Source organism: Corythoichthys intestinalis, chromosome 21 (assembly GCF_030265065.1).
Source record: "Corythoichthys intestinalis isolate RoL2023-P3 chromosome 21, ASM3026506v1, whole genome shotgun sequence".
Classification (NCBI taxonomy): Eukaryota; Metazoa; Chordata; class Actinopteri; order Syngnathiformes; family Syngnathidae; genus Corythoichthys; species Corythoichthys intestinalis.
This window is the reverse complement of record NC_080415.1, coordinates 29,066,221-29,094,017: the sequence shown is the minus strand read 5'-3', so window position 1 is coordinate 29,094,017 and position 27,797 is coordinate 29,066,221. Positions and strand designations below refer to the sequence as shown.

Genomic DNA, 27,797 nt, shown 5'->3' with positions numbered 1-27,797 from the left:
CAAAGACCAGTCATTGTTGTTTTAAAAAGACATTAAGATGAAATTAAAAAATATTCAAGTTCAGGGGAGCAAAACGATATAGTCCGAAAATTACGGTATGTAAAATAACTCCCTCCTTTTTTCCTTCATTTTGAATCCTGCGGCTTATAGTCCAGTGAGGCTTATTTGTTGATTTATTTGGGTTAATAGGTAAAACTTTAGTTGACAGCGGCGTCATAAGACTGCCATAAGACCGTCATAATTATGAAATTATACTATCATGGGTATTACTGAATCCGGCAAATCATGTCACTAACTCCATTTATGTCCAGCTTGGATCTTTTACATCCATTCAAAAGTGAGATAATTTGCCGGATAACACTAAATGACATCTGTTAAAAGCATTCATTAATGCTCATGACAGTGCCATGTCATAATTATGATTTGTATAATGAGTCTTATGGCGCCACTGTCAAATAAAGTGTTACCAAATACCGTAACTAGCAATTAATGAAAACACTGGAACAGTAACTGAAGAAATAATTGGTACAGAATATGAATTTTGATTATTTACATCTGTAGTGCTGCAATGCATGCTAGGAGGCATGTTGGACAACAACAGTGTTGACAGCAGGTGGCAGCAGAGGTTGACTGTCTCCCCCAAGGGAGCAGTGATAGCCAAATAAAGCTTCTTGAAGCAATGAAGCTTTGCAGCCAATTGGTTCAAAGCTTCATGGTGGTTCAATTGGTTTTATGACAGTCGTATGATGCCGCCGTCAAACGTCAATTAAAGTGTTACCGGTTAATAACTTTTTGTGTAAAAATGACAAATTACAGCGAGGACAGCTGCGGCTTAACTATGAACAAATGCCGTTTGCATGCCAAATTTGGTGGGTGGCAGTTTATATTTAGAAAATTACGGTACTGTGACAATTCAATGAATGTAATGATTTTATCTAATTTATTTTCCTACACTTAATTGTTTGGTAGATGTGATGTTAAGGTGTCCTTTTGGAGAAACAAGTGAATAAAATTATGCAACGGACTAAAAAGTTAAACTGGCGTTGGGTGAAAATCTATAACGAATTTGTATAAAATACCTCTAATATTTTATAAGATTATTTAAAAAATAAAATAAATATGCTGTTTGCATGAAAACTAAAACATACAGGATAAAAACGAGTGGCGCGTTTGAAATCAGTGACCAAAATCTATGTAGAATCGGTTAAAACAAACAAACAAAAAAAACCTCACGCAACAGAAAATGAAAATTTTGGCCTGTGGTCTGTACTGTTTATAAACGTCTGAGGTTAAGTGCTGTGTATATGTTAAATACAATGGCAAAAATATAGCAGATGAACAGAAATGTACGGTTAATGTCTAATACTGCAATTCCACATTTGCTCCATTTTATGCTAGCTCGGACTTTTGTTTATTAAAATTTCCAGTCTGTAAATTTTACTTTTACCAGTTTTTAGTAATGAAAGAAGTTCTCCAGGTCAACAAAGAAATGTAACCCATCATGATGTTATCGGCAAACTTTATTGGACCACATAGATGAGAACAATGGTAGCCTCATGCATGCCTTTTTAGCTTGCACAGATATCAGAGGATCGAAACTGTGCTTCCTACCCCTCAAGTAGGTCATTTTTGTCAAGATGGGTTATCGACCGGAAGCACTGGATTGAACTCTGTGTGGCCCACCTCTCACCTCACCTGTTTTGACCTCCTCACAGATTCCTAAAGCTTTACGGCCGGAGATTCAGCAAGGACGACCATGTTCTGTTCATCAAGCTGCTTTACGAGTTGGTCACACTCCCAGGCTTGGAGCCCCACATGATGCAGAACTACGCCCGGCTGCTCATCCAACTCCTCAAGTGGGTGTCAATGTCGCATCAACATTCATCACCGGGCCTTTGTCTCTGGGTTGCCGCCGCGACGGCCACATCCATCACTGCACCGGCACGTCTTAACATAGACGTCGACGACTTAATACAAGCCGCGCGGCAGAAAAGATGGATGTCCTTTTTGTTGGAATCCATCGCTCTTCCAACTTATTACAGGCTTTTTCTCTAAATCTTCCAAATGAGCGTCTGCTCCACTTTTGCTGGACAACAAGAACAGAAGGTCTGCCGAGCTTATTATGGAAATGGCTGCAATGTGGGCCGAAAAATAAGCCATTAAATTGGATAAAACGTTTAGGTGAAAGTTAAATGCTAAGCTATGTTTGTTTGTGTTTCACCTTGCGCATCATTGTCATTTGAATATTGTTAACTCATTTGTACAAATGGTTTGGACGTCTATTGCCATTAATGGTAGCCAATCAGTTAGATATGGCGGAAGGTGACTTGAAGTTCCGCTCTTAGACCCCCAATTTGGCCAACTTTCAAAATTGTCCGATATCATGCATGGGTGATACATCATTGGAAAGCTTAAAATCTCAATTTTCTGGGGGACGAAAAATTTTGAACAGGAGGGCATTTTAAAAAAAAAAAAAAATTTAAACGGCAATACACTTCCTGGAGGCGAGAGCACGCGGGAGCAGATTTAAAGACGCCACGGTTTTAACGAAATATTATCGCGTACTTACCTTGTTTTGATCCAAAAATTCCATGTAGCATATATCATCAAGTGTCAAGACACAGCTGTGAATGGCCACAGCTGGATTTTTCTGGATTTTATGGGTGAAACATGGTGATATAACAATGGTCGCGATGCAGAAATCGCAGACAAGGAGTGGTTGAGATTTTCTTTTTCATATATTTACCCTTTTAAATGTTATTTTTCCAATTTTTCTTTGTTTAGATGGAATATTTGTCATCTAAAATATTGGGGGAAATGCGACGGTAATGAAAAAAATAACAAGCGATAGTTATGAGGTACGTATCCGTGACTTTTTTACAGACGCCAAATTTTTCATTGCGACCTAATTTGTTTAAGTTTAAAATATGCGAGTGAATAATTTTTTAAAGTTTTTTTTTTTTTTTTTTTTAAATGTTAGACATCAATTAATGATTCAAAGCTAAAATTACACATTTCGAATAATAAATACGATTACTTACCTTCTTATGGCTAGGTTGAAACAAAAGCGGTTGCGCGATGTCTGTAAACGGGGGTTTCCAGGGTAAAACGGACAAATTAAAAATAGTTAGGGGGCTTATTACGCCATGAATCTGCTATGGCAGCATATAGACATAATGTTCTATCAAACACAACAGTTGTTTTGGCTTATAATACAGCAGTTTATTTTAAAGAGGGGTGCAAGAGCAGAAACTTTTTCAGCCCTGTCTGTGTTTTCCGCCATATACAAAGAATTGTTTTTGTTGGTGAAGAAAAATAGCTTAAACGTTCCCATTACCATTGTTTTACTGATCCTCACTCTCTGACAGCCACATCACTCGCCAATCCAGGCCCTGCCTTTTTCAAGCCCCACACACAAGGTCACTGCAAGTGTAGAAATTAAGGATGTCCCGATCGCATATTTTTGCACCTAAGTCCAAGTCACCTGATTGAGAATCTGCCGATGCAGAATCCCGATCCGATACTGATTTTTTTAAAATTCTTATTGAACAAAATTTCCAAACATATTGCAGTACTGTACTTTTTTACAGTACTTCTGCTTTTTCCAGGACTGTTGCGGAGTTTAAAACATATGTTTTAAACACACACACGGAAAACACACACAAGGCTGAAAAAGCAGTTTATTTTAAGCCAAAAGAACTGTTGTTTGATAGAACAACAATATGTCTATATGCTGCTATAGCAGTTTCATAGTGCATTATGCCCCTGAACATGTTAGGCCAGGACTTGAGTGGAACAACACTTCTTTACTCAGTGTGCTTCTCATCACATGTGCTCACGACTCATCACTTAGGTTCCTTTTTACTGTAATATCACACCCCCAGGGAGCGCATACCACACCCACAGGGAGTGCACAACTATGGCAACAACAGTTTGACATGAATATGTTACAGACCCTTGCTGCCGTTTGGATTGCTTATTATGGGATGATATCAATGTCTTAGATACATAATGGGAAAACCCATTGACAGTGTATCAAATACTTGTTCTCCCCACTGTACGTTAGACCTAGGTCTAGGCTTCAAAGCTAAATACAATAGTGTCATGTACTCACATTTATGTTCCCTTTATGTATATGGAGCCTTTTATTCTCAGTATATCTTATTCACATTCTTTAATCATAACTGATTTTTTTTTTTTTTAAAGCCCACTGGAAAAATTAAAATATTATGGTATTGGAATTTAACCATTAAAATTCCCCTGGAAATGTCTTTTCCAGGAGAATTTTCGAAAAATGTATGCAGTGAAGTTATCATTAACTATTCAGCTAACTCCCCATTTAGTCATCTTTATTTACAAAATAAAACACGGGGCTGAATTAAATATACCTTTACTCACACCCCAACTTCCAATTATTGTACATCCACCCACATGTCTTAGCGCATGCATATTGATTATCAAAGACTTGAGTAGACAAAGGGGAATCATCTAGGAGTGTTCGTTATTATGTCCCAGGATAGGTGTCCAAAACCTTTTTTTGAATGAGAAACTTAAAGGTCAAAGGTCTCAAAAATGTCTATTTTTCACTCACCTGATTTGACCTACTTTTAAGGTGTCAAAAATTCCCTCCTATTCAAATTTTTCTTCCCGCGGAAAATAAAGATTTTAAGCTTTCCAATGATGTATCACACATGCACATTTCATGGTTAAATTTTGGCTCTTAAAAAGTAAATAAATAAATAAATAAATAAATAACATAAAATACATAAATTAGGCCTGAATGATACTGGAAAAAATGAACATTGCGATGTACATTGTCAAGACTCCACACTTACTTTTTGCATTGGTTGCACTGGTGCAACTTTTTTTTTTTCTTAAGGTGCACCAGCACAAAATGTAGGTGCATCCATAAGTGGAGTTTAAGGGGAGACCAGGGGGCCAGCCCCCCCCGTGGCCAAAAAGTGTCCTTGCATGTAATTGACTTTCCTATAGGCTATATGCAGTATATATATAAAAGTTGTAAAGCAAGAAAACACACAACAAAAATGAATGAAATGAACAAAAAAAGAAAATTTTATAATGGTTAAAAATTATTTTTAGAACAGATCTTGTGACTAGCACATGACACGGTCATTTGCTTTGCATATTATTTTCAAAAAATAAAAACAAAAAATAGGGGAGGGCAATTTTATTTTTCAAATGATTTTTGTCTCTTTGATTGAAAATATTTTTTTATGATTGAAGCAACTTTTTGTGGACACAAATGTCCTACTTATAATATGGCCCAAACACAAAAAGGATTGCTAAAATCAACTTTTTTTTTTTTTTTTTTTTTTTAAAGAAAATGTATGTGTTCAAATGCAAATTTTTGAGTGTCAAATAGTTTTTCGCATTAAAAAACTTTTTTTCTATGATTGAAATTTTTTTTTTGATTGAATTTATTTTTCTTTTGAAAATATATATTTTTTTGTATGAAGCAACTTATTTTTTGATTGAATAATAAAGACAATAATTGCATCATCATTAACCCCATACTTTTAATTACTCACTATAATATTCATAATTCATATGAGTGAATCCACTCAAATTCACTCTCGCTTTGACGCTCACGCTGCCGAGAACAGGCTTTAGACAACGAGATTGACGAAACGATGTTTGACACATTTGTGCCTTTGATCGTAGAGTCTTCACTCGCCCGATCAAAGCTGCAAACCTGTCAACCATTGTTAACTTTTAAATAAATTCCAGCTGCCTGCAGACCAAGGAAAGCACTAGGAGAGAGGTTGTAAAAACATGAAGCAGAAAAACATATATATATATATATTTAATAAAAACCGGATCCTTTTCACCCGATTTCAATCATCTGAAAAATGGCGCGATCAGCCCGATTTCCGATCACGTGATCGGATCGGGACATCCAGAGTAGAAAGTCGGTCACTTGCAAAATGTATTTTTTCATTTTAATCCAATGAATTGATGGGATTGAAATAACAAAAGTTTAGAATTTACATGCTTTCATATTTCGAATTGTCATACATTTAAAATGTCAATTATTCCTCTGGAGGTGGTTAATGCATGTTAGAGCCCTCTAGGAAATAACTTATTTCTCGCCCTAACAGGAAAAAGGAACTGCTTTCAAGGGATGACCTCCAGTTGCCATGGCGACCGCTCCACCAGCTCTACGAGAAGGTGGTCCACTCCAAGACAGAGCATCTTGGGCTCGTCTGGTTCCCCAAGTGAGTTAGGAAACTTACAACTACAATAAATTATTTCACTCACTCTGTCCTTTTTTGTCTGTTTAAAGTTCATTGGAGCACATTCTGAAGGCATTGGTCAAAAGTTGCAGACCGTAAGTTTTATCATTATTATTATTATTATTATTATTGGCGGCAACAACATTGATCCTCACTCAGCTTCAAAATTTTGTTTAAGGCTGCAGCTATCGATTTGTAATCGTTTAATCTGTCAACTAGTTCGTTCGAATAGTCGAGTAATCGGATTAGGAACATTTATTGCATTGCAGAATAAATTTTAGAAGATGTAAAACAAAGGATTGCTAAAATTGCACTTTCAAAAGAGCATTAAATGCAATACAAAATAAAATACCTGAGCCTGGCCTCAAACGGTATAAACAAAATAAATGAGGGTCTAAGTACAACAAAAGAACAACTAGCTAACTTGCTAGATTAAATGCTATTCTTTTTTTTTTATTTTATTTTTTTTAAACAATGCTCTTAACAAATCGTTCAAACACATATTCCCACAAAAAACTGCTAAATGTACCTATGAACTAAATTACGAATGCATAAAAAAACATTAGCGCAAACAAAAACTTACCTTATGTTGGTCTTAACAAGGAGCAGCTGGATTCAGCTGTTAAAATAGTTATGCCATATTCACACTTTCCACTAGAAGGCAGTGTATCCACCCAAATCAATAAAACTAAATGCAATTGCTTTCGGAACAAACGATTACAACGACTCTTGATGCAGAAAAAAATTTATTCAAAGTTTTTTTTCTAATTGAATTAGTTGAGTTTACTGATTTATCGCTGCAGCACTAATTTCGATCAATGTCTTCTTTGAGGTACTTCGCTGCCTCGTCCACCAAGGAGATGTTGGATGAGTGGCGCCCCCTGCTGTGCGTGTTCGACACAGTCATGCAGAAAGCCATTGCCACTATGGAGCTTTTCCTGCCCACCATTATGCCCCCTGAGGAGCACGCACAAGGTTTCCGGTGGGTTGGAAATGCACATATACCGTAATTTTCAGACTATAAGCTACTACATTCGGATCATTTACATCCATTCAAATGTGAGATTATTTGCCCGATGGCACTAAGGGGCCGTTTACATGGTGACTCTCCGAGAATACGGACGATTTCAAATTTGCATTTGCGTCTCCATTTGAACAATGTCGCAATTCCGCATGAAAATGATGTAGTATTCATGCCAGGCTCTAGGGGGCAGTGCAGATTTACTGGGCGACAGAGAATAATGCACTTTGACCCCACCAAGCTCCTTCAGCCCGGAAAAAAATATGCCCGCCTTTTGTTCAAAAAGGCACAAAAATTTAAACGTTCAACATATTTAATTTAAAAATATTATTAAAACAGTAAATTAAAGCCGACATTCTGCCATATTTGCTGTTTTTAATGTTTAGTAGAACCGCTGCGCACGCCCAATGTGACGTGTACGAGTGCTGACGTTAACAGCGCTATCTCGCGCCGCAGGAGCCTTTGATATGCATGCCGCGGAAGCCCCCCGCAATCGGATTCTTCCACTTTGGAGGCAGGATTCAGAAATTTTCGTCTTCGCCGACACCATATGCACGCGAAGCGAGTCTGCAACTCAGTCATTGCGTCTTTGTGTCGCAGAGTCGCCATGTAAACTACCCCTAAATGACATGTGTTATAAGCATTCATTAATGCTGATGACATTGTCATGACATAATTATGATTATCTTATGACAGTCTTATGGCGGCACTGTCAAATAAAGTGTTACCACAACAACTGGAACAGTAACTGAAGAAATAGTTGGCACAGAACATGAATTTATATTGTTATTTACATCTGTAGGGCCGGAGTGCATTCTAGGAGGAATGTTGGATGACAACAGTTTTGACAGCAGGTGGCAGCAGAGGTTGACTGTCTCCCCCAAGGGAGCAGTGATCGCCAAATGAAGCTTCTTGAAGCAATTAAGCTTTGGAATCAATTGGTTCAAGGCTTCATGGTGGTTCATTTGGTCATATGACAGTCTTATGATGCCGCTGTCAAATAAAGTGTGACCGTTTTAATATCTTTTAGTGTATATGTCCCATTATATAATGAGGACACCAGCGGCTTATAGTCCAGTGCGGCTTATCTATGAACAAATGTTGTTTTCGTGTCAAATTTGGTGGGTGGAGGCTTATAGTCAGGTGATCACGTTTCAGTGCCATGTACGGTGCTCGCCGTCCAATCCATTTGAACGAGTGAATCGCTGCCGCCCCTCCCAGTTCAAATGTATTAGGCGTCTATCACCTTCAATGGCATTATTGTCTGAGAACCAAAATGAGAACCTGGTTCCGTTCCAAATGTACCAAAAGTACCCTTTAGTCACTTTGTTTGCCCGCTTATGTCCACTTAAAAAGGATTCAACTCATTGAGTTGTAAAATCTTAACACGCTACTTAATTTAATTTGCAGGACAAATGTTTAAAGTCTCAGTAATGTGACTACACAAATTTGTTTCTATATATTGTACGCTTTGAAGTGAAATGCTGAAAATGTACAAAGACTGAAAATTAATCCAGCTTGAAGGCCAGTGTTTTCACCTCTTTTTATAAACTCGTTTTTTTCCTAATCAATCAAAGTGTCAAGCTTGCGAATGACGACTCTATTCTGTGCAGCTGAATTTACGAGACGTGTTTCTTTTCACTTTACTGAGACTTTTAAGTCCCGACGGAGGCTGTTGGATTGCTTCCTTGTAAGTCTTCGAACAGATCTGAGCATGCATCATGTCTCGCGAAAACAGCAGGCTCCATCAGCACCTTTGCGCCATAAATAATATTCTCGACATCCATCACGGCTCCCTCGGTCACGTCGTGCTAACAGCTGGATTTCTTGGGAAAGCTCTCGGTGCATATCTTCAGCGTTTGGCCTTTGGAGAGACATTTGTCTGCACCGAGACTTGGACTGCCTGCTCGCAGTACATCACTTTTAATGCTCCTTTTTTCCGTTCCGCACTGCAATTGACAATTTGGCGGGAGGCAGTTGGTTTTAATGGGATAGGAGATGAATAGGAAGAATTTGCTGCTAATGTCAGGTGTCTGTGTGTTTTATTTTTGTACAAAATGGTGCGCTGCAACCATAGGCTGTTGTCGAACTACATAGCTTTCAATGCAGAGCAGCATACAGCATTATTTAGAGTTTTGTCAATTAGAATGGTGGGCCAACACATGCATGCATATCTCTTAGCCAGACCTGCAATATTTACCTATGAAAGGTCCTTTTCTCTTGCTGGTCTAATTTATTATTTATTCTCAAGCATTATTGATTCTCAACCAGGGGTGTCAAATTCATCTTTGTCGCAGGCTGCGTTGTTAATGGTTTTCTCCGAAGGGCCATTACAATATACCTGCCATCTAATTGACAACTATTTTTATAGTCGATGGGCTTCTTGGCGACATTGCTGACCTAGAAAATATCCAAATTGTCTTGTATCAGCCGCTTAGTAGTAAACATTTTCTTTTTAGTTGTTATTTTCTTGTATTTTTCAGTTGGAAAAATAACAAAGGGGGAAAAAGTGAACATTTTTCATTTAATTTTCATTAGGAATGTCCCGATCGCATATTTTTCCGATACCAAAAAGTTTTTAAAATCTGAACAAAAGTTCCAAACATTTTACAGTAGTGTACTGTTTACAGTACTTCCGCTTTTTCCAGGGGTGTTGCAGAGTATAAAATGTATATACAGTATTTTTGTTCCTTTTGGCAATGCCATTGTATTTCAGGATGATTATTTTGTTACTTGTTAGCCCCTAAAAAAAAAAAAAAATATATATATATAATATATATATATATATATACATACAGTGATCCCTAGTTTTTCACGGTTAATGGGGACCAGAACCCGCTGCGATAAGTGATATATATATATATATATATATATATATATATATATATATATATATATATATATAGCATGTTTTGTCACTCCCCCCCCAAAGTTTAATTTAAAAAAAAAAAAAAAAAAAAAAAAAAAAAGAAACACCTTTGTATATACTGTATATCTTTTAATGAATGATTTTTAAGCACTTCAAATGTAATAATTATGATAAGTTTGAACATGTTACTGTCCCATCGAATTATTTTTAAGAATGAAGCAGAAAAATGCTTGGCTTTATTAAATGCTTCATTGAGTGAGTCTGCTCAAACTGTTCACTTACACACAATGAGTTGACACAGCAACTGTTTAACAAGTTAAATGATGATTGACGCATGCAGCGTTTTGTTCGCTTCTCAAGTTCAAACATTAAACGTCTGTCAATCATCATTAACTTTAATAAGCAAAGCCAGTGCACTCACTCCCTGACCAACAGAGAGCAGGGAGAGGGAGGGAGGGAACGAGCGTGAGACTACGTGATCGGCTCGGGACAGCTCATTTGTATATATATATATTTTTTTTTAAATTGAAAACAAAAATCAGTGATGGACTGAGGGCGCGAAGTAACGAAGGATCACTGTATATATACACAGTGCTACCTCAAGTTACGAATTTAATTCATTCCAGGACCTGGTTTATAAGTCGAAATGGTCATATGTCGAGCGGGATTTTCCCATGAGAATACGTTATGATTCGATTGATTCGTTCCCCAGCCCAAAAACCTACCCCTAATCCTTCATAGATACTGCTAATACAATCACAAATAACAATTACACATAGCAAAGCAAATAAATTATAAATACCAATCGGAATTATAATGTAACGAATCGGGTTCTAATGTGGCGGTTGTGTTTTGCATGCTGTTCCTGAACGCACCGTGTGACTCGCCAGAGAGAGAGTTGTGGTAGAGTGAAATTTTTTTACTTTTTTTCATGTTGACTTCGGCGGACAGTAGCAGTGTAGTGTTGCACAAGTACTCAAATAAATGATTAAAAGCCTGACGAAGCTGACAACTAAAAAAGCGTATTTATTGTCACATTAACATATAGGGACTGGCCATATTGTTGAGCCAGTTCACTAACACGCCTACCACGCTCATATTTTTCTATCATTTCTCATTCTTAATTTAAATGGTAAGCGTCACTTTTTTCCTTTTTTCACCACCTGCACTAAGCTTCTTGGGACCCATGTTGGTTTCTCTCACAAGAAAATCTGCCGTGCGTCCGTGTTGAGCGAAAACAATGAAATTGGGACGCTGTTATAAATTGTCATATTTCGAGCATGTCGCCATATGTCGAGACAAATGACCCGTCAAATTTTACAACTGTGTGCATATATATATATTTTTTTTTTTTTAATTAAAAACCCAATCATTTTCAAATGATTCAGATCCACTAAAAATTGTGAGATTGGCCCGATTTCCCATCACGTGATCGGAACAGGGACGTCACTATTTTTTATGAATAGATTTTTGTTTTTTTTTTTCATTTAAAAAAAATCAAGGATAAAACTTGTCATGATTTTTTTTTTTTTTTTTTTTTTTTGATAAAGTATAAAACAAAAAAATAGGTAAGTTTCAAAAATAAAAAGAAATCAAGCACTACAGAATTTTTTTTTTTTTTTTTTTGTGAGAAAGATGCAGTTAAAGCATTCATTGACATTCGCGGACCACACAAAATTATGTTGCAGGTTGGATTTGGCCCACAGACTGCTAGTTTGACACCTATGTTTGAAATCAATTAATTGCCATTTCAATTTTTTAAAATCTTTGCCCAGCCAGACTACATTTTATTCTTGTTGACTGCCCTGCCTGTTCAAACAGATTGGCAATCTATCGCTGTCAAAGCCACTTTAACATCATTAAAAAATGTTCTTTGTTGTCAAGTCTGCTTTCCTTTCACACTAAATCGCCATAATACTTGACGTAATGTTTTTTTTTTTCTACTTTCCAGACTGTGGTTTGATGAATTGATGGATCTTTGGTTGTCAGTGCAAAATCAACCGAGCTGGGAAGGGGTGAGATTTTATGACACAAATATTTCCATGTTATTGAAGCACTGAATGACGGCTCATTTTCTTTTTCTCGCAGCACTTAGTCAACCTGTTTGCTCGTCTCGCCAACGACAACATTGGCTACGTGGACTGGACGCCTTACATTTCCACAGTGAGTTTTGCTGGAGTCATGTACTTGCCTCATTTAATTTTATGTCTAATATAGAAGAATATATTTCCCCTCTAGATCTTCACGAGAATCCTGCGCAGTTTAAACCTGCCTGTTGGAGTCAACCACATGGTGGCGCTGCGCTACCTCACAAACTCCTACGACATTGGACACCTGGTGTTGTGGATCACGGCCTTGCTGGTAATCTAGCAGTCAATTTAACTCTGAAATATTTATAACTTTTTAACTCGTTCGATTGACAGCAAAAGCCATCTAATCCACTTAGAAAGCTGGTAGCGAATGATCATTGCCAGTCCCTCCAGTCGAAATGGACTGGACATCTATTCCCACCGATGCCAATGAATGAGTTAACCTTGTCTACAAACCTGGGATAACCGTTAAAGTGTATATAACATGACAAAAAAATCGTAAATGGCATTATTATTGGAATAAAATAATATTTTGACACGATTCAACTATATACACAACGATTTGGCAAAGCGCAGATGACAAGAAATGCGTCTGCCAGTTAGCTCCTCCTGTCATTATAGTGCTCTGGCGCCTCCATCTTGGTGATGACGTCAGAAAATGAGCGATTTCAGCGGATTTAGCATTGAGCCGAATGGAGGAGGAAGCGTTTTTATCAATTCTGGTTGAAGTGTGGATGTTTCCAATGATATTATCCATCCAGAGGAAGTATCTGACAAACAGCCATTTATATTTGAGTCGTATTTGGAGGAAGATTCTGAATGAGAAAAAGGCGACAGAGACAACAAACATGAGGCTGATGACTTAAAAAGACTGCGTGGGTAACATATAATGTCATCATTGTTTTTATCTCCAATATTTTTACAGGATATTCTTTGTATCTAAGTATTTTTTCCCCGATTGCTATATAAATTGTATGGTCATGACAAACAACTTTTATGCTAAATGGAATATTGAAATATTAAAAGCGTTTATTCAGTACGACAGGGCTAAATTCCTGCATAGTGGTCAAAACTACCAACTTCTTAAACCTACCAAGCAGTATTTTATGCCACTAGAGTTAGTCCGGCTCTTGTCATTTCCCTGCCGGGGACTCTGAGACAGTGGAAAGAGCGTAAACAAAAGAGGCGCGAGAGCTAGGCTACATGCTAACCCGAACCGAGCGGCTCTTTAAGTCTCTTCCTCTCCTTCGAAGATAAAAAAATCACACAAAACTACCAGACTCATTTCACACGGCGGCGGGAGTGACTGCCTTCACTGATCGGCCAGCTTCCTTTCAAAAAAATGACAGGATAGCAGTGCTTCGAGATACATTGTTTTTGGTTTGTTTTGTTCTTTTTGCATTTTTAAGACATATTTTGGTTTTATTTATAAATATATCTAGAGACCTTATTACCGTAATTTTCGGACTACAAGCCACTAATTTTTTCCCTAATTTTGAATCCTACGGCTTATAGTCTAGTGAGGCTTATTTGTTGATTTATTTGGGTTAATTAGTAACCATTTATTTGACAGTGGCATCATAAGACTGTCATAGACAGTCATAACTATGACATTACATATCATTTGCATCACTGAATGCTTATGACAGATGTCATGAGGTGTCATCCAGCAAATTATCAAATCAAATCAAATCAAATCAAATTTATTTATATAGCCCTTTACAAAACCCGAAAGGTCCCCAAAGTGCTTTACAACAAAGACAAACATGGCACATAGTAAATAAAAGGCAGGAAAGTATTATACAATGACATTAGGAAGAAAAGAAAAGAAAAAAAGAAACGAAACATCGCATCACGATTAGTCAGACAGCAAACAAAACAATAAAACAGATAAAATCCGAAAACATTAAAAACCCTAAGGAAATAAAACCAGGCTAAATTAATCTTGGGGAAAGGCGAGTCTAAAAAGGTGTGTCTTTAAACGAGATTTAAAAAGGCCCAAATTTGTAGTGGTGCGGATCTCCGGGGGAAGACTATTCCATAACCTGGGTGCAGCAACCGCAAAAGATCGGTCTCCCCACTGTTTGAGTTTGGACCTTGGGACTTGCAAATGAAGTTGGCCGGTAGAGCGAAGAGTCCTGCCAGAGTTACGGATGGTTAAAATTTCTGATAAGTAAGAAGGAGCCTGGCCATTAATAGAATTAAAAACAAACAGTAAAAGTTTAAAATCAATTCTAAAATGGACTGGAAGCCAGTGGAGCGATGATAGCACGGGGGTAATATGTTCACGTCTAGGTGTATCTGTTAAAAATCGAGCAGCAGCATTTTGAACAAGTTGGAGACGAGAAACTGAGGACTTGGGAAGACCAACATAAAGTGCGTTGCAGTAATCCAGCCTCGAGCTTATAAAAGCGTGAATTGCTTTTTCCAGGTCGTGGCGAGTAAGAAAAGGCTTCACTTTGGCCAAGAGACGGAGCTGGAAAAAACTTGCTCTTACAACAGAACTAATCTGTTTTTCAAAGTTGAGCCTGCAATCGAATATCACTCCGAGATTATTAACATGTGTTTTAGAAAAGGGAGCCAGAGTGCCAGGGTTGGGCTCAAGGGCATTTAACATAGAAGGTGTGCCAAAAGTAATATATTCAGTTTTGCTTTCGTTAAGATGTAAAAAGTTTTGCGCTAGCCACTGCTTCACATCGGATATGCACTCCATTAATTTAGTGAGAGCAGTTTGTTCGTTGGGTCTCAGGGGGAGATACAGCTGCAGGTCATCAGCATAAAAATGAAAAGAGATATTATGTTTTTTTATAACTGATCCTAAAGGTAGGAGATAAAGTGCAAAGAGAACAGGCCCTAAAATGGAGCCTTGTGGCACCCCACAAGACAGAGAGGTTTGTGAGGAGGAAAATTCCCCAATCATTACTGAGAAGGTCCTATGTTCCAGGTACGATTTAAACCACTGTAGAGCTTTACCACGGATACCTATAAAGTGTTCTAGACGAGATACAAGGACTGTGTGGTCGACTGTATCAAATGCTGCTGTGAGATCTAGTAAAACAAGGATTGCTGGGTTTCCATTATCTACAGAAAGGGAAATGTCGTTGTGCACTTTTAACAGTGCTGACTCAGTGCTATGTCTGGACCTGAAGCCTGATTGAAACTTGTCAAGGATGGAGTTTGTCTCTAGAAATGTTTGCAATTGAATAAAAACAACTTTTTCTAAAACTTTAGAAAGGAAAGACAAGTGGGAGACGGGTCTAAAATTGGACAGCACGGAGGAGTCGAGATGGGTTTTTTTAAGAAGGGGTCTGACTACAGCCTGTTTGAAGGCAGCTGGGACAGAACCGGTACTGAGAGAGTTATTTATAAGAGCCAGCAGACTTGGTCCGAGGCAACTAAAGACTTCCTTTAGAAGGCCAGCTGGAATTATATCTAACGGACAGTTAGTGGGTTTCATGCCACTAACTATTTCAGATAGAGATGACAATGAAAGGAGATCAAATTGTTCAAAAACAGTGAGCAGTTCTGGAGGATGTAGATTATCTGATGAGATACCCGAATTATGACACTAACTCCATCTTTTACAATACATCCATAAGAGATAATTTGCGGGATGACACTACATGACATGTTATAAGCATTGTTAATGCTTATGAAAGTGTCATATCAGAATTATGATTGTCTTATGACAGTCTTATGGTGTCACTGTCAAATAAACTGTTATCAAATGCCGTACCTAGCAATTAATGAAACCACTGGAACAGTAAATGAAGAAATAATCAGCACAGAATATTGAATTTTGATATTTACATCTGTAGCGCTGCAACGCATGCTAGGAGACATGTTGGACGACTACAGTGTTGACAGCAGATGGCAGCAGAGGTTCACTGTCTCCCCTAAGGGAGCAGTGATGGCCAAATGAAGTATTTTGAAGTAATGAAGCTTTGCAGCCAATTGGTTCAAGGCTTCATGGTGGTTCATTTGGTCTTATGACGCCGCTGTCAAATAAAGTGTTACCGGTTAATATCTTTTGATGTAAATATCCCATAATTCAATCACGACAGCTGTGGTTTATAGTCCAGTGCAAGTTATCTATGACCAAATGTCGTTTTCGTGTCGAATTTGGTGGGTGGCGGCTTATAGTCAAGTGCGCCTTATAGTCCGAAAATTACAGTGTATATACTGTATGTATAATATTAATTATTAATTAGGCTGTTTTCATTATTTGTCTGACTTTGCTAATTTAAAAGAAAAAAAAAAATCTGTGCAGGGTGGACCAGGAAACCCCGCGCAGAAAGAGTTGACCCGTCTCTTTAACAGCATCGCTTCCTTTTATCATCCGTCCAATCACGGTCGCTGGCAGGTAAGCATCTGACACTCACACATACACTACTCCGGTTTAGATTTATGACCTGTCATTCAGAACTCGCCTCATTCTCAGCACAATGATGAAGTGCACAACTTTTGTCGGCGGTGTGCCGTTCCCCGATAACGTTAAAATTGAACCTGCTTGTGTATGTGTGTGGGTGCACAGTCTCGCCTCATGCGCCTACTCCAACGTCTGCCGGCAAGCGTGGTGCGTCGGGCGCACCGTGAACGCCACGCCACCCCCGGCTGGATCACGCTGGTGCCCGAAAGTCAGCGGCTCACTGATGAAGATTTGGAAGATTTCACTCGCAGCCTCACAGGCGCCGCCCTGCTGGCCATGTTTAGGTAATGTCAAATCTAGTGAACATAATACACTTTTGCAATTTGAGTTATTTGGTTATCATGGATAGTAGAGCCGTGCGAAATTTCCGATTCTTAGATTATTTGCGATTCAGCTGTGGAAGATTCGAGAACGATTCACAAACATCCAAATTCCGATTATTGAATTTTACCAGGTAAAGCGGAAATAAAACACAGAGCAGTCTTCAGGACGCAATGAGGAACAGACCGGGAGTAAATCTGTTCAACTCATGCCGTTAGATAAAAAAATAAATAATAATAATACCTGAAGTTGCTAGTTGCTACAAACATACGGCAATGGTAGATATCACATATATCTAGAACTAGATGTGAAATGACAGACGACAGCCGAGTTAGATCATATACTAAGAACTAGATGCGAAATGACAGACTTTCTCGCGCTAGTAAACAGGCGCCATCTTAAAGCAGTAGACTTCTCTAGAAGGCTCTGTTGTAGTGAACCTACAGTAATTACTTTTTATCTAAAAAAAAAAAAAACCCGAATTGGCAAAATCTTGACTTGAATCTATCTTTAAATGATGAAACAGTTTTAAAACTTTCACATCGAAAGTAGACGAAAGGGAAATGATGGAATAATGGGAGCAATTTTAACAACTTTAACGGTTGATTCACAACATTAAATTAATTGAATGTAGTTTAAAGCTGCCGATACAGAATGGGGACTTGAGTATTTTATTTACTGTTTTTAATGGTTAACTTGATACTGAAATAGTAGTTTGTTTAGCCTGAGAGGATTTTTGAACAATTTGGGAACTAGTGTACAAAAAATTAAAAGCCGGGGAAGGGGGGGTTTGTGGTGCTTCAATAATCGATTTATAATTGAATCTGAGCCTCTGAATCGTAATCGAATCGTTAGGTGCCCAAAGATTCCCACCTCTAATGGATAGCTATATGAAGTCGCCAAGATCCAGAGCATATGAAGACGTTGAAAACTGTAGATCAAATTTGGAAGTGATGTCTATGAATGATTTTCTTTTTCTTCTTTTTTTTTTTTTTTTTTTTGGGGGGGGTAATGTTTTTTTTTTTTTTTTTTGTGTAGTAAGACCGGGAGCACAGATGCCGCGTTTGCCCTGCAAAACCTGGCTCTCCTCACACCACAATTAGCCATCCCACCTGTGCTGGAGAAGTAAGTGTGCCAATCACATGTACACAATTCATCAGGTTCAAATTCAACTTCCCTCCACTTTTATAGGACGTACGCGGCGATGGAGACCCTGACGGAACCGCACACCCTAACCGCCACGCTCAGCTGTATGATCGGCATGGCGCGCAGCCTGGTGGCCCCCGGCGAGCGCTACCCGGAAGGCCGTTTGCACGTGCTGCCCTTGCTTATGGGCTCGCTTCCAGGAGTAGACCCCAACGACTTTAGCAAGTGCATGGTGAGGGCCGTGTTTCATTCATTCGCTCATTAGTTTAAATCTTAAACAGTGGCGGTTCTAGGATTTTTCTGGAACAGGGGCCAAGAAGGGGCAACATGTAACCCTCATCTTTGTTCAGTGTTTATTTCGGGCAACAAGGCAATATGCAGATTATCCCGGTAAAAACATCAGTGTAGTTTAACTCCGTGAACTTGGCCCCGATCAGAGGCAAATTTATATTAAAGTGATGTTAATTGTTTGTGCTACGTTTGTGCTTGTTTGTGCAGTAAAAACTTTCATTTGAGCTGCTATCATTTTTAAGATATTTATAATTCTTTTTATAGGCCAATCTGAGGTCACCCAGTTCCCGATTTTGATTAAATTGACTAAAAATAGTGTAATTCATTTGTGCTGTAAAATTATTTGTTTTTGCCGCGACTGATTTGTAGATATTATGCTTTTAACTCATTCACTTCCAGCCATTTTCACCGATGCAACCCCCTTCGTTCCCGGCCGTTTTACTGGATTTTGACTGATTTTGTAAGGCCCACAGAAAATTCTGTTCTACTGCTATATAAACATGGAACCCACCAAAAGAAAGATTAGATCTCTTCTTTCAGCAGGAAAAAAAATTAGTTCATATCTTTTTCCATTGTTTAGAAATCAGCATTAGAAAATAGCTTAGTTTAGGCAATTTGCCAATTTCGGATGAAAAAACAGAGAAATTGCGCTTTTTGTAAAAGCATATATTTCAAACATAACTTTGACTTTAACACAGCTATTTTCTGCTTTGTGACATCCCAAACACCTGAATAATGTTTTCCTTCTACAAATGAACATAAACAACAAGACAAATAGAGCTTTTAATAGCAAAGTAACAATTTATTTACACATAACTAAACTATTGAACTGAGAGATGACGCTGTTGTGGCAGCGACAGCCAGGGTAAACTTTTCCCTTATCGCCGCCTCTCATCAAGATTGAGTCTTTCTTTTGTGGTGACCACTGCCTCGTGGCGGAGTTCGCCTGGGGAACTTGTTCGCGGTGAGGGGAACTGGTTTGGCCGTGCGCCGTCCGCTGAGTCGCGGGACACTGGAGGGTACGGGGGACGCGAGCGGCCGAGCACGGTGCGCGGGCTCTGCTCGGCGAGCAGCACGGACTCAACGGCATCGTCCGGTGCACTGGTGGTCCCGTCCGTTCTGCTCGGTCGTCCAGCGCCTGGCATCCCGGGCGTCCTCCCGGTTGTTCTGCTTGGTCGTCCGCCGCCTGGAATCCTGGACGTCCATTTGGTCGTCTTCCGCCGGCGCCCTGGCCGGGCGGCCCAGCCATTCATTCCGTTGAATCGGGTTGCGGGTCTTACCAAATGCTCTGCTGCCCTCCAGTGGCCAGTTTTATTGCTTTAAAATGGATTTTCAGCATTGTGCTTTGCAGCTAAGTTGCATCAGAACCTAGAGATAAAACGTAAATGACGTATAAATAAGTCTTTGGGACACTGAAACAATTAAAAATAGAACGTATTTATAAGTTTTTGGGAGCAAATGAGTTAATTTGTTAATTTGTAATGATGACATCACGCACCCCCCATCTACGGCGGAACAGAACCCCAATGGTGCCATTCGTTTTTTTTGCTAGGTTTGTGCTCATTTGTGTTGTAAAAATTTTCATTAGTGCTGCTATCATTTCATGAATATTGAGATATTAATTTCGAGTGATGACATCACTCGCAGCTATTCCGTATCCTAATGCTGCATTCGAGGAAGGTGGGAAGTCGGACTTATCTTACTCGGGTGCACAAATGTAGCACAAACGAGTGACAATATTTTTAGCCTTTTTAATCAAAATGGGGTGCTGGTTGACCTTAGATTTACTTATAAAAGAATTGCCATGCTTTGTGCTAAAATGGGAACAGGGGCACTTCAAGGGCCATTCAAATTAGACCGGCACTGCTCTTAAAGTACTCACAAGTATGTCTTGTGGTCGTTAGTAAAAGAATACTAACATTTATATTAAAATCACCCGTTAATGCCGATTGATGTCCAATTTTAAGTCACTCAAAATAGATCGACCAGCAAGAATTATCATGACTGCACACAGACTGCGACGGCTGTTTTTCAGATAACCTTTCAGTTCATCACCACTTTTACCACGCTGGTGCCTTTGGTCGACTGTTCGTCTGCACCATCTCGACATAGTGATCTAACAGAGGTACATGAAATCAACTTATCAGCTGGCCCCGAGGGGTGGAAAAAAACAAAAACACGCACCTTTCCTAAATTTTCAGGTGGAAAAAGAGTTGTGCTTTGCTTCTGCTGAGTTCGAAGATTTTGTCCTACAGTTTCTGGACAGGTAACACTTGAAGGTAGATGTTTTTTTGTTGTTGTTTGCTTCGTTGTACGATCAGATTGGCTTGGTGCGTGCAGGTGCTTTGCTTTGATCGACAGCAGCACACTGGAGCAGACGCGAGACGACGCGGAGACGGACACTCAGACGCAGCTGGAGAGTTTGGTGGAGATGGGGCTGTCGTCCACTGTCAGCACCGTCCTCACGCAGTGCTCCACACGCATATACATGGTAATGCATTTTCTGGTACCTATAGTTGGCAATATTGCCTAAAAATAATTTTTTCCTCACCCTACTTTTGAAAGGAGACAAAAAGTATAAAAGACTAACAGTTTTTGGGGGTATTTTTGCGGGATTAATATTTTTTTATATATATATATTTTTTTGCAAAAGTCATACCTGTTAAGTTGTTCGGTTTCGGCTCAATTTGTACAAGAGAACACTGATTTTTAAATGTGCACGCTGTACGTTCAAAATCTGTACGTTTTTCGTGCATTACCTTTTTTTTTTTTTTAGGGCTGTCAAAATTATCGCGTTAACGGGCGGTAATTATTTTTTTCAATTAATGACGTTAAAATATTTGACGCAATTAACACACGTCCCGCTCAAACAGATTAAAATAACAGCAGAGTCATGTCTACTTGTTACTTGTGTTTTTTTGTGTTTTGTCACACCCTCTGCTGGCGCTTGGGTGCAACTGATTTTATGAGTTTCAGCACAATGAGAATTGAGTAATTATTGACATCAACAATGACGAGGTACTAGTTTATTTTTTAATTGAAATTTTACAAATTTTATTAAAATGAAAACATTAAGAGGGTTTTTACTATAAAATTTCTATAACTTGTACAAACATCTATCTTTTAAGAACTACAAGTCTTTCTATCCATGGATCGCTTTAACAGAATGTTAATGCCAATTTGTGGATTTATTTTAATAATAAACAAATACAGTACTTATGTACAATATGTTGAATGTATATATCCGTCTTGTGTCTTATCTTTCCATTCCAACAAAAATTTACAGAAAAATATGGCATATTTTATAGATGGTTTGAATTGCGATTAATTACGATTAATTCTTTAAGCTGTGGTTAACTCGATTAAAAATGTTAATCGTTCGACAGCCCTAGTTTTTTTTTCTCCGTTCGGATTTTGTCACCGTTTCGGCAATGTGCGTTATATGCGTTACTACATTGGTTGAATGACGCGAGAAAAGTCAGAGATAAGAGAGAAGAGTGTTTGTTGTGACGCTGTAGCAAACGCGATGCTAGGTTAGATGGCTCCAATATTTCCCAGAGAGTCTGGGCGGCGCAGGGTTCTGAAAGAGGCGGGCTGCAGCCAGACTCCTCTCATATTTCCTGACTGTAGCCGACAGCCTACAATCTACGCCTAAATATCACATGCATTTAGAACTACATGCGAAATGACACTCTGCGGCGTTGGTAAACAGCCGCCATCTTAAAGCAGTAAACTTCTCAGAAAGGCTCTGTTGTAGTGAACCTTCCTAGCGAACCTAAGTAACTTTTTATCTAAAATACTCCTAAATCTGCAAAATCTTGAATCTATCTTTAAGTGATGAAACAGTTTTCAAAGTAGACAGAAGGGAACTAGTTCAAAAAGGGGAAGCAATTTTAACAACTTTAACAGGTGATTGACAACATCAAATTTCTTCCAAACATAGCAAAGGTTACTACCCTAATTTTCAGACTATAAGCCGCTACTTTTTTCACTCATTTTGAATCCTGCGGCTTATAATCCAGTGCGGCTTATTTGATGATTTATTTGGGTTAATAGTTAAAACTTTTTTTGAGAGCGGGATCATAAGACAGTCATAAGAACGTCATAATTATGACATGACACTATCATGGGCATTACTGAATGCTTATGACAGATGTCAATATGTGTCATGTGGCATAATATGTCACTAACTCAATTTATGTCTGGCTCAGATCTTTTACGTCCATTCAAAAGTGAGATAATTTGCTGGATGACACTAACCGACATCTATTATAAGCATTCAATGATGCTTATGACAGTGTCATGTAATAATTATAACAGTATCATGGCACCACTATCCCAAAAAATGTTACCAAATACAATAGCTAGCAATTAATGAAACAACTGGAACAGTTACTGACGAAATAATTAGCACAGAACATGTATTTTGATTGTTGTTTACATCTGTAGTGCCGCAGTGCATGCTAGGAGGAATGTTGGATGACAACAGTGTTGACAGCAGGTGGCAGCAGAGGTTGACTGTCTCCCCCAAGGGAGCAGTGATGGCCAAATGAAGATTTTTTTGAAACAATAAGGCTTTGCAGCCAATTGGTTCAAAGCTTGATGGTGGTTCATTTGGTTTCATGACAGTCTTATAATGCCTTTGTCAAATGAGTGTTGCCAGTTAATATCTTTTGGTGGAAATATCCCATAATAAAATGAGGACAACTGTGGCTTATAGTCCAGTGCGGCTTATCTATGAACAAATGCCGTTTTCATGTCAAATTTGGTGGCTGGCGGCTTATAGTCAGGTGCGCCTTATAGTCCAGAAATTATGGTATGTTTTTTGGGTTTTTATTTTTGGAAAAAATGAAGGAAAAAAAAAAACATGAAAGGTAACACCAGTTACTTTGCCAAGTAACTAATTACTCTCACATTCAGGTAACTGAGTGACTAACTCAATTCCTTTTTGGGAGAAGTAATTTGTAAGTGTAATTAATGACTTTTTAAAAGTAAGATTAACAACACTGGTCATAAAGATGAAGTGTGCAGAATGAAAAGTGACGAAAGCGGAGATTTTATTCTGCCAATTTGTTGCTGAACACAATTTGCCTGCAACTATTGACTCAAAGATTGCATCGGTAAGTTAATTTTATCAATTGACATTTTTTATTTATAATTGGACACACTAACAAACTACCTTCAAGTTAAATTGAATTGCGAGCTGAAGTGCCATGAAGTGCAGCCATCAACACATGATGGAAATTGCCAAAAGTGCTACATACAATTATAACAAAAGTCACTGTTAAATTTTAGTAATCGTGATGTAGCAGAGGATAGAATAGATTTAGTTTCAGATTAGTTATTTGTACAGTAAGAATTGAAAAAAGACTGCTATTATTTTGTTCAATGATTGAAGTATTCGCCAATACAGAAGAGCAATTTTTTGAAATCTCTATTTAAGCCAGTGTGGGGTTTTTTTTGTTTTTTTTGCGTAATTATTTTAGGAATGACAAAGCCTTGTAGGTAACCTCTGTGAATTAGAATATATATATATATATATATATATATATACATTAGGGCTGTCAAACGATTAAAATTTTTAATCGAGTTAATTACAGCTTAAAAATGAATTAATCGTAATTAATTGCAATTTTAACCGTCTATAAAATATGCCATATTTTTCTGTAAATTATTGTTGGAATGGAAAGATTAGACACCAGACCGATATATACATTCAACATACGGTACATAAGTACTGTATTTGTTTATTATAACAATAAATCATCAAGGTGGCATTAACATTATTAACATTCTCTTAAAGTGATCCATGGATAGAAAGACTTGTAGTTCTTAAACGATAAATGTTAGTACAAGTTATAGAAATTTTATATTAAAACCCCTCTTAATGTTTTCATTTTATTAAAATATGTAAAATTTTCAATCAAAAAAATAAACTAGTAGCTCGCCATTGTTGACGTCAATAATTACACCATGCTCACTCATGGTGTAACACAACAGTTGGACCCAAGCGCCAGCAGAGGGCGCCAAACACCAAGAAACGAGTAACAAGCTGACGTTACACTGTGCTGTCATTTTAATCTGTTTGAGCGGGGCCTGTGCGTTAATTGCGTCAAATATTTTAATTTGATTTATTTTAAAAAATTAATTACTGCCTGTTAACGCGATAATTTTTGACAGCCCTAATGTATATATATATATATATTTTTTTTTTTTTTTCTTTTTTAAACAATTTTTCTCTTCAGATGGAGGAGGCACACTTTAAATATGTTAAAGTGATAAGGCATCTTTGAGTGAAAATTTAGGTATCTCGAGACAGAGTCAAGTGTAGGGTTGGGCATTGTTTGAAATTGAACGATTGCGGTTATCGATTCCGATTCCACGTTTCGATTCTGTTTCCGAACGATTTCCGATTCTTTTAAGAGGCAGAGTCAAAAAAAAAAAAATGCAGGGTCCAAAAAATTGCATAGTTTATTTTAAAGTCTTAACTTCTCAACATTTTTTTAAAAATTAAATGAACTTCTCACAGGGCTAATTATAACTTGTATATAAATATCAGTCTTTAAACTCGAGCAATTTTTTTCCGCTCGGCGGTCAGGGCATCGAAACAAGGAATCGAAATTTTAAAATTCGAACGATTCCGGGAGCATCGGCGTGTTAGAACCGGTTCCCATCGATGCTCGATTCTCGATGTCCAACCCTAGTCAAGTGTCCTCTTTTTTGGAAATTAAAATATGGTCACCCCAATCTTGACGTTCCTCTTGTTTGTAAAATCATGTGCGTGTGCTATGTAAGAAGAAAAATAGTCTGTGTTTCTCATGTAGGTGAAACATGCGCTGCAACATGAGAGGGGATAAAACCTGAATTGATGTGACATGTGACATTTGTGCTTTTCTTTTTTGTGTTAGGTGGCACTGCAGAAAGTGTACAACTTTGCTACCTCCAACATCTTTGAGACATGCGTGTCAGGGAGAATGGTGGCCGACATGTGCAGAGCGGCCGCAAAGGTCTGTGTATTTGTTGTATAGTAGTGTTATCACTTTTATTCTTCAAAATTCCACGTTGCTTCATAATTAATGCATTTTTAAGTCCTTTTTTGTGTCCTATTGTTGTTTCACTTCAATCTACCTTATGTTTTTTTCTTTATTGCTCGCGCTTTTGTGTGTCTGTGTGCCTTTGTCTTTTCAGTGTCATCCTGCTGAGTCGCTCCGACTCTTTGTCCCTCACTGCTGCAGCCTCATTTTCCAACTTACTGAAAGTCAGTACGACATATTACGTGTGTGATTTGGACACCGCTTTTTAACTCATTGGCTGCCATTGACGGGGACAGATGAGCAATCGCTAATGGATTGGACATCTGTCTTACTCATTGGAAGCCAGTGAATTAATTAATATATGCCTATCGTCAAACAACATGCCGGGCCAATAAGTTATTATGCTGTCAGCTTGCACTGGCTGTGAATCCGGTTTTTGATTGAATCTTTTTAATGGTGCAGAAAAAGGATAATGTGTCAATGTGACTCAATGCATATTTACCCAGTTAAAAAAAAAAAAAAAAGAGTCGTTAAATCTTTAAGGCACCTTTTGTACTGTTTTTAAAATGTATTTTAGGGGTGTAATTTAGAAAAAAGAAAAAAAAAGCTTGTATAATGGACATTTGTGCAGCTTGTCACCGAGGTAAAGATTTAAGTATTTTGATTAGTACTGGTATAAAGCCTTTCATTCCTGCTTTTTTTTCTTCATTTCTAAATTCTAAGCAGGTCAATTTAATACGACAGAGTATTGGGGCCATATGAAGGGGGTAAAAAAGACTACTAGAGTTTTAAGTGGTACTGTTACTACGAGAAGAAAAGTTAAAAAAAAAAAAATTCTATCGTTGTTAATTTGATGTAGATATGCCAACATATTCAAGATTTCTTTATTTTTAAAACCGATTCTATAACACGATGTTTTCAATATTGATTTTTAACTGAGGCGGCAAAGTGCTATGTAAAGTACGTAGCGGCTTATTCAGCTACATTAGCCCTACGTAATAATACGACTTTTATTCTCGTAGTAATACTATAACCAAAATAGTACTGTTACGAGAATAAAAGTACATGTACGTAAAGTATGTAGCGGCTTATTCAGCTACATTAGCCCTACGTAAGAATACGACTTTTATTCTCGTAGTAATAGTACAACCAAAGTAGTACTGTTTCGAGAATAAAAGTCGCATTATTACGTAGGGCTAATGTAGCTGAATAAGCCGCTACGTACTTTACGTAATGTACCCTAGCTAGGCGCTACCTAACCTACTGTACTTTGTAAAACTGATTCTAAAACATAAGAGGTTTTTAATAGTTTGGCGGCTATGCGCTACGTAAAGTACTTAGCGGCTTAATGAGCTACATTAGCTCTAAGTAGGAATACGACTTTTATTCTTGTAATAGTACGAGAACAAATAGTACTGTTATGATGAGAATAAAAGTCATTTTATTACGCGCTTTTTAAAGTATGTAGCTGCTTATTCAGCTACATTAGCCCTACGTAGGAATACGACTTTTATTCTCATAGTAATAGTACAGGAAAAGTACTGTTCCTACTTTTCTCTTACTGTGACTTTAAGAATAAGTCGTATTATTACGTAAGGCTAAGGTAGCCGAATAAGCCGCTAGTACTTTACGTAGTGCGTTGCCGCCAAACAATATTTAAAACGTCGTATGTTTAAGAATCAGTTTTACAAAGTACAGTAGGTTAGGAAGCTCCTAGCTAAAGTACATGCACATAAAGTGCGTAGCGGCTTATTCAGCTACATTAGCCCTACGTAATACAACTTTTAATCTCGTAGTAACAGTACAACATTTCTCGTACTGTTACTAAAAGAATAAAAGAGCTACCTAACCTACTGTACTTTGTAAAACCGATTCTAAAACATACAATGTTTTCAATATTTTTTGGCGGCAACGCGCTTTGCAAAGTATGTAGCGACTTATTCAGCTACATAAGCCCTACGTAGGAATACAACTTTTATTGTAGCTAATGTAGCTGAATAAGCAGCTACATTAGCCCTACGTAGGAATACAACTTTTATGGTAGCTAATGTAGCTGAATAAGCCGCTACGTACTTTATGTACATGTACCTTAGCTAGGAGCTACCTAACAGCTTATTCGGTACGGTAACGTACGGCTTATTCAGCTACACTGCAAATTTATGACGTCTTAATCAGATTCTTATTTTATTTTATTTTTTAAATTAATTTCCTGTATCTTGTTTTGATTGGTACTTGTTAACAGATTACCGTAATGTGTCAGATTATTCCACTTGTTTAAGTAAATATTACTATTTGTTCTTATGAAGCCCATACAACTAAAAGTTGGTAATTTTTCATCTAAA

The 27,797-nt window shown here is 37.9% G+C and overlaps 1 protein-coding gene across 1 annotated transcript in view; it reads left to right on the top strand.

Moving 5' to 3' along the window:
- psme4b (proteasome activator subunit 4b) overlaps positions 1–27,797 on the top strand; it is a 94,528-nt gene that overhangs the window by 26,704 nt on the left and 40,027 nt on the right. Inside the window, exons 9-24 of the mRNA XM_057825439.1 lie at positions 1,716–1,856; positions 6,120–6,236; positions 6,305–6,349; positions 7,087–7,236; positions 12,096–12,159; positions 12,233–12,307; positions 12,383–12,505; positions 16,505–16,597; positions 16,769–16,947; positions 18,023–18,109; positions 18,176–18,362; positions 20,457–20,546; positions 20,623–20,687; positions 20,762–20,912; positions 25,330–25,428; positions 25,610–25,679. Of these exons, the coding sequence (XP_057681422.1) occupies positions 1,716–1,856; positions 6,120–6,236; positions 6,305–6,349; positions 7,087–7,236; positions 12,096–12,159; positions 12,233–12,307; positions 12,383–12,505; positions 16,505–16,597; positions 16,769–16,947; positions 18,023–18,109; positions 18,176–18,362; positions 20,457–20,546; positions 20,623–20,687; positions 20,762–20,912; positions 25,330–25,428; positions 25,610–25,679 (1,736 nt within the window). The remainder of the gene's footprint in view (positions 1–1,715; positions 1,857–6,119; positions 6,237–6,304; positions 6,350–7,086; positions 7,237–12,095; positions 12,160–12,232; positions 12,308–12,382; positions 12,506–16,504; positions 16,598–16,768; positions 16,948–18,022; positions 18,110–18,175; positions 18,363–20,456; positions 20,547–20,622; positions 20,688–20,761; positions 20,913–25,329; positions 25,429–25,609; positions 25,680–27,797) is intronic.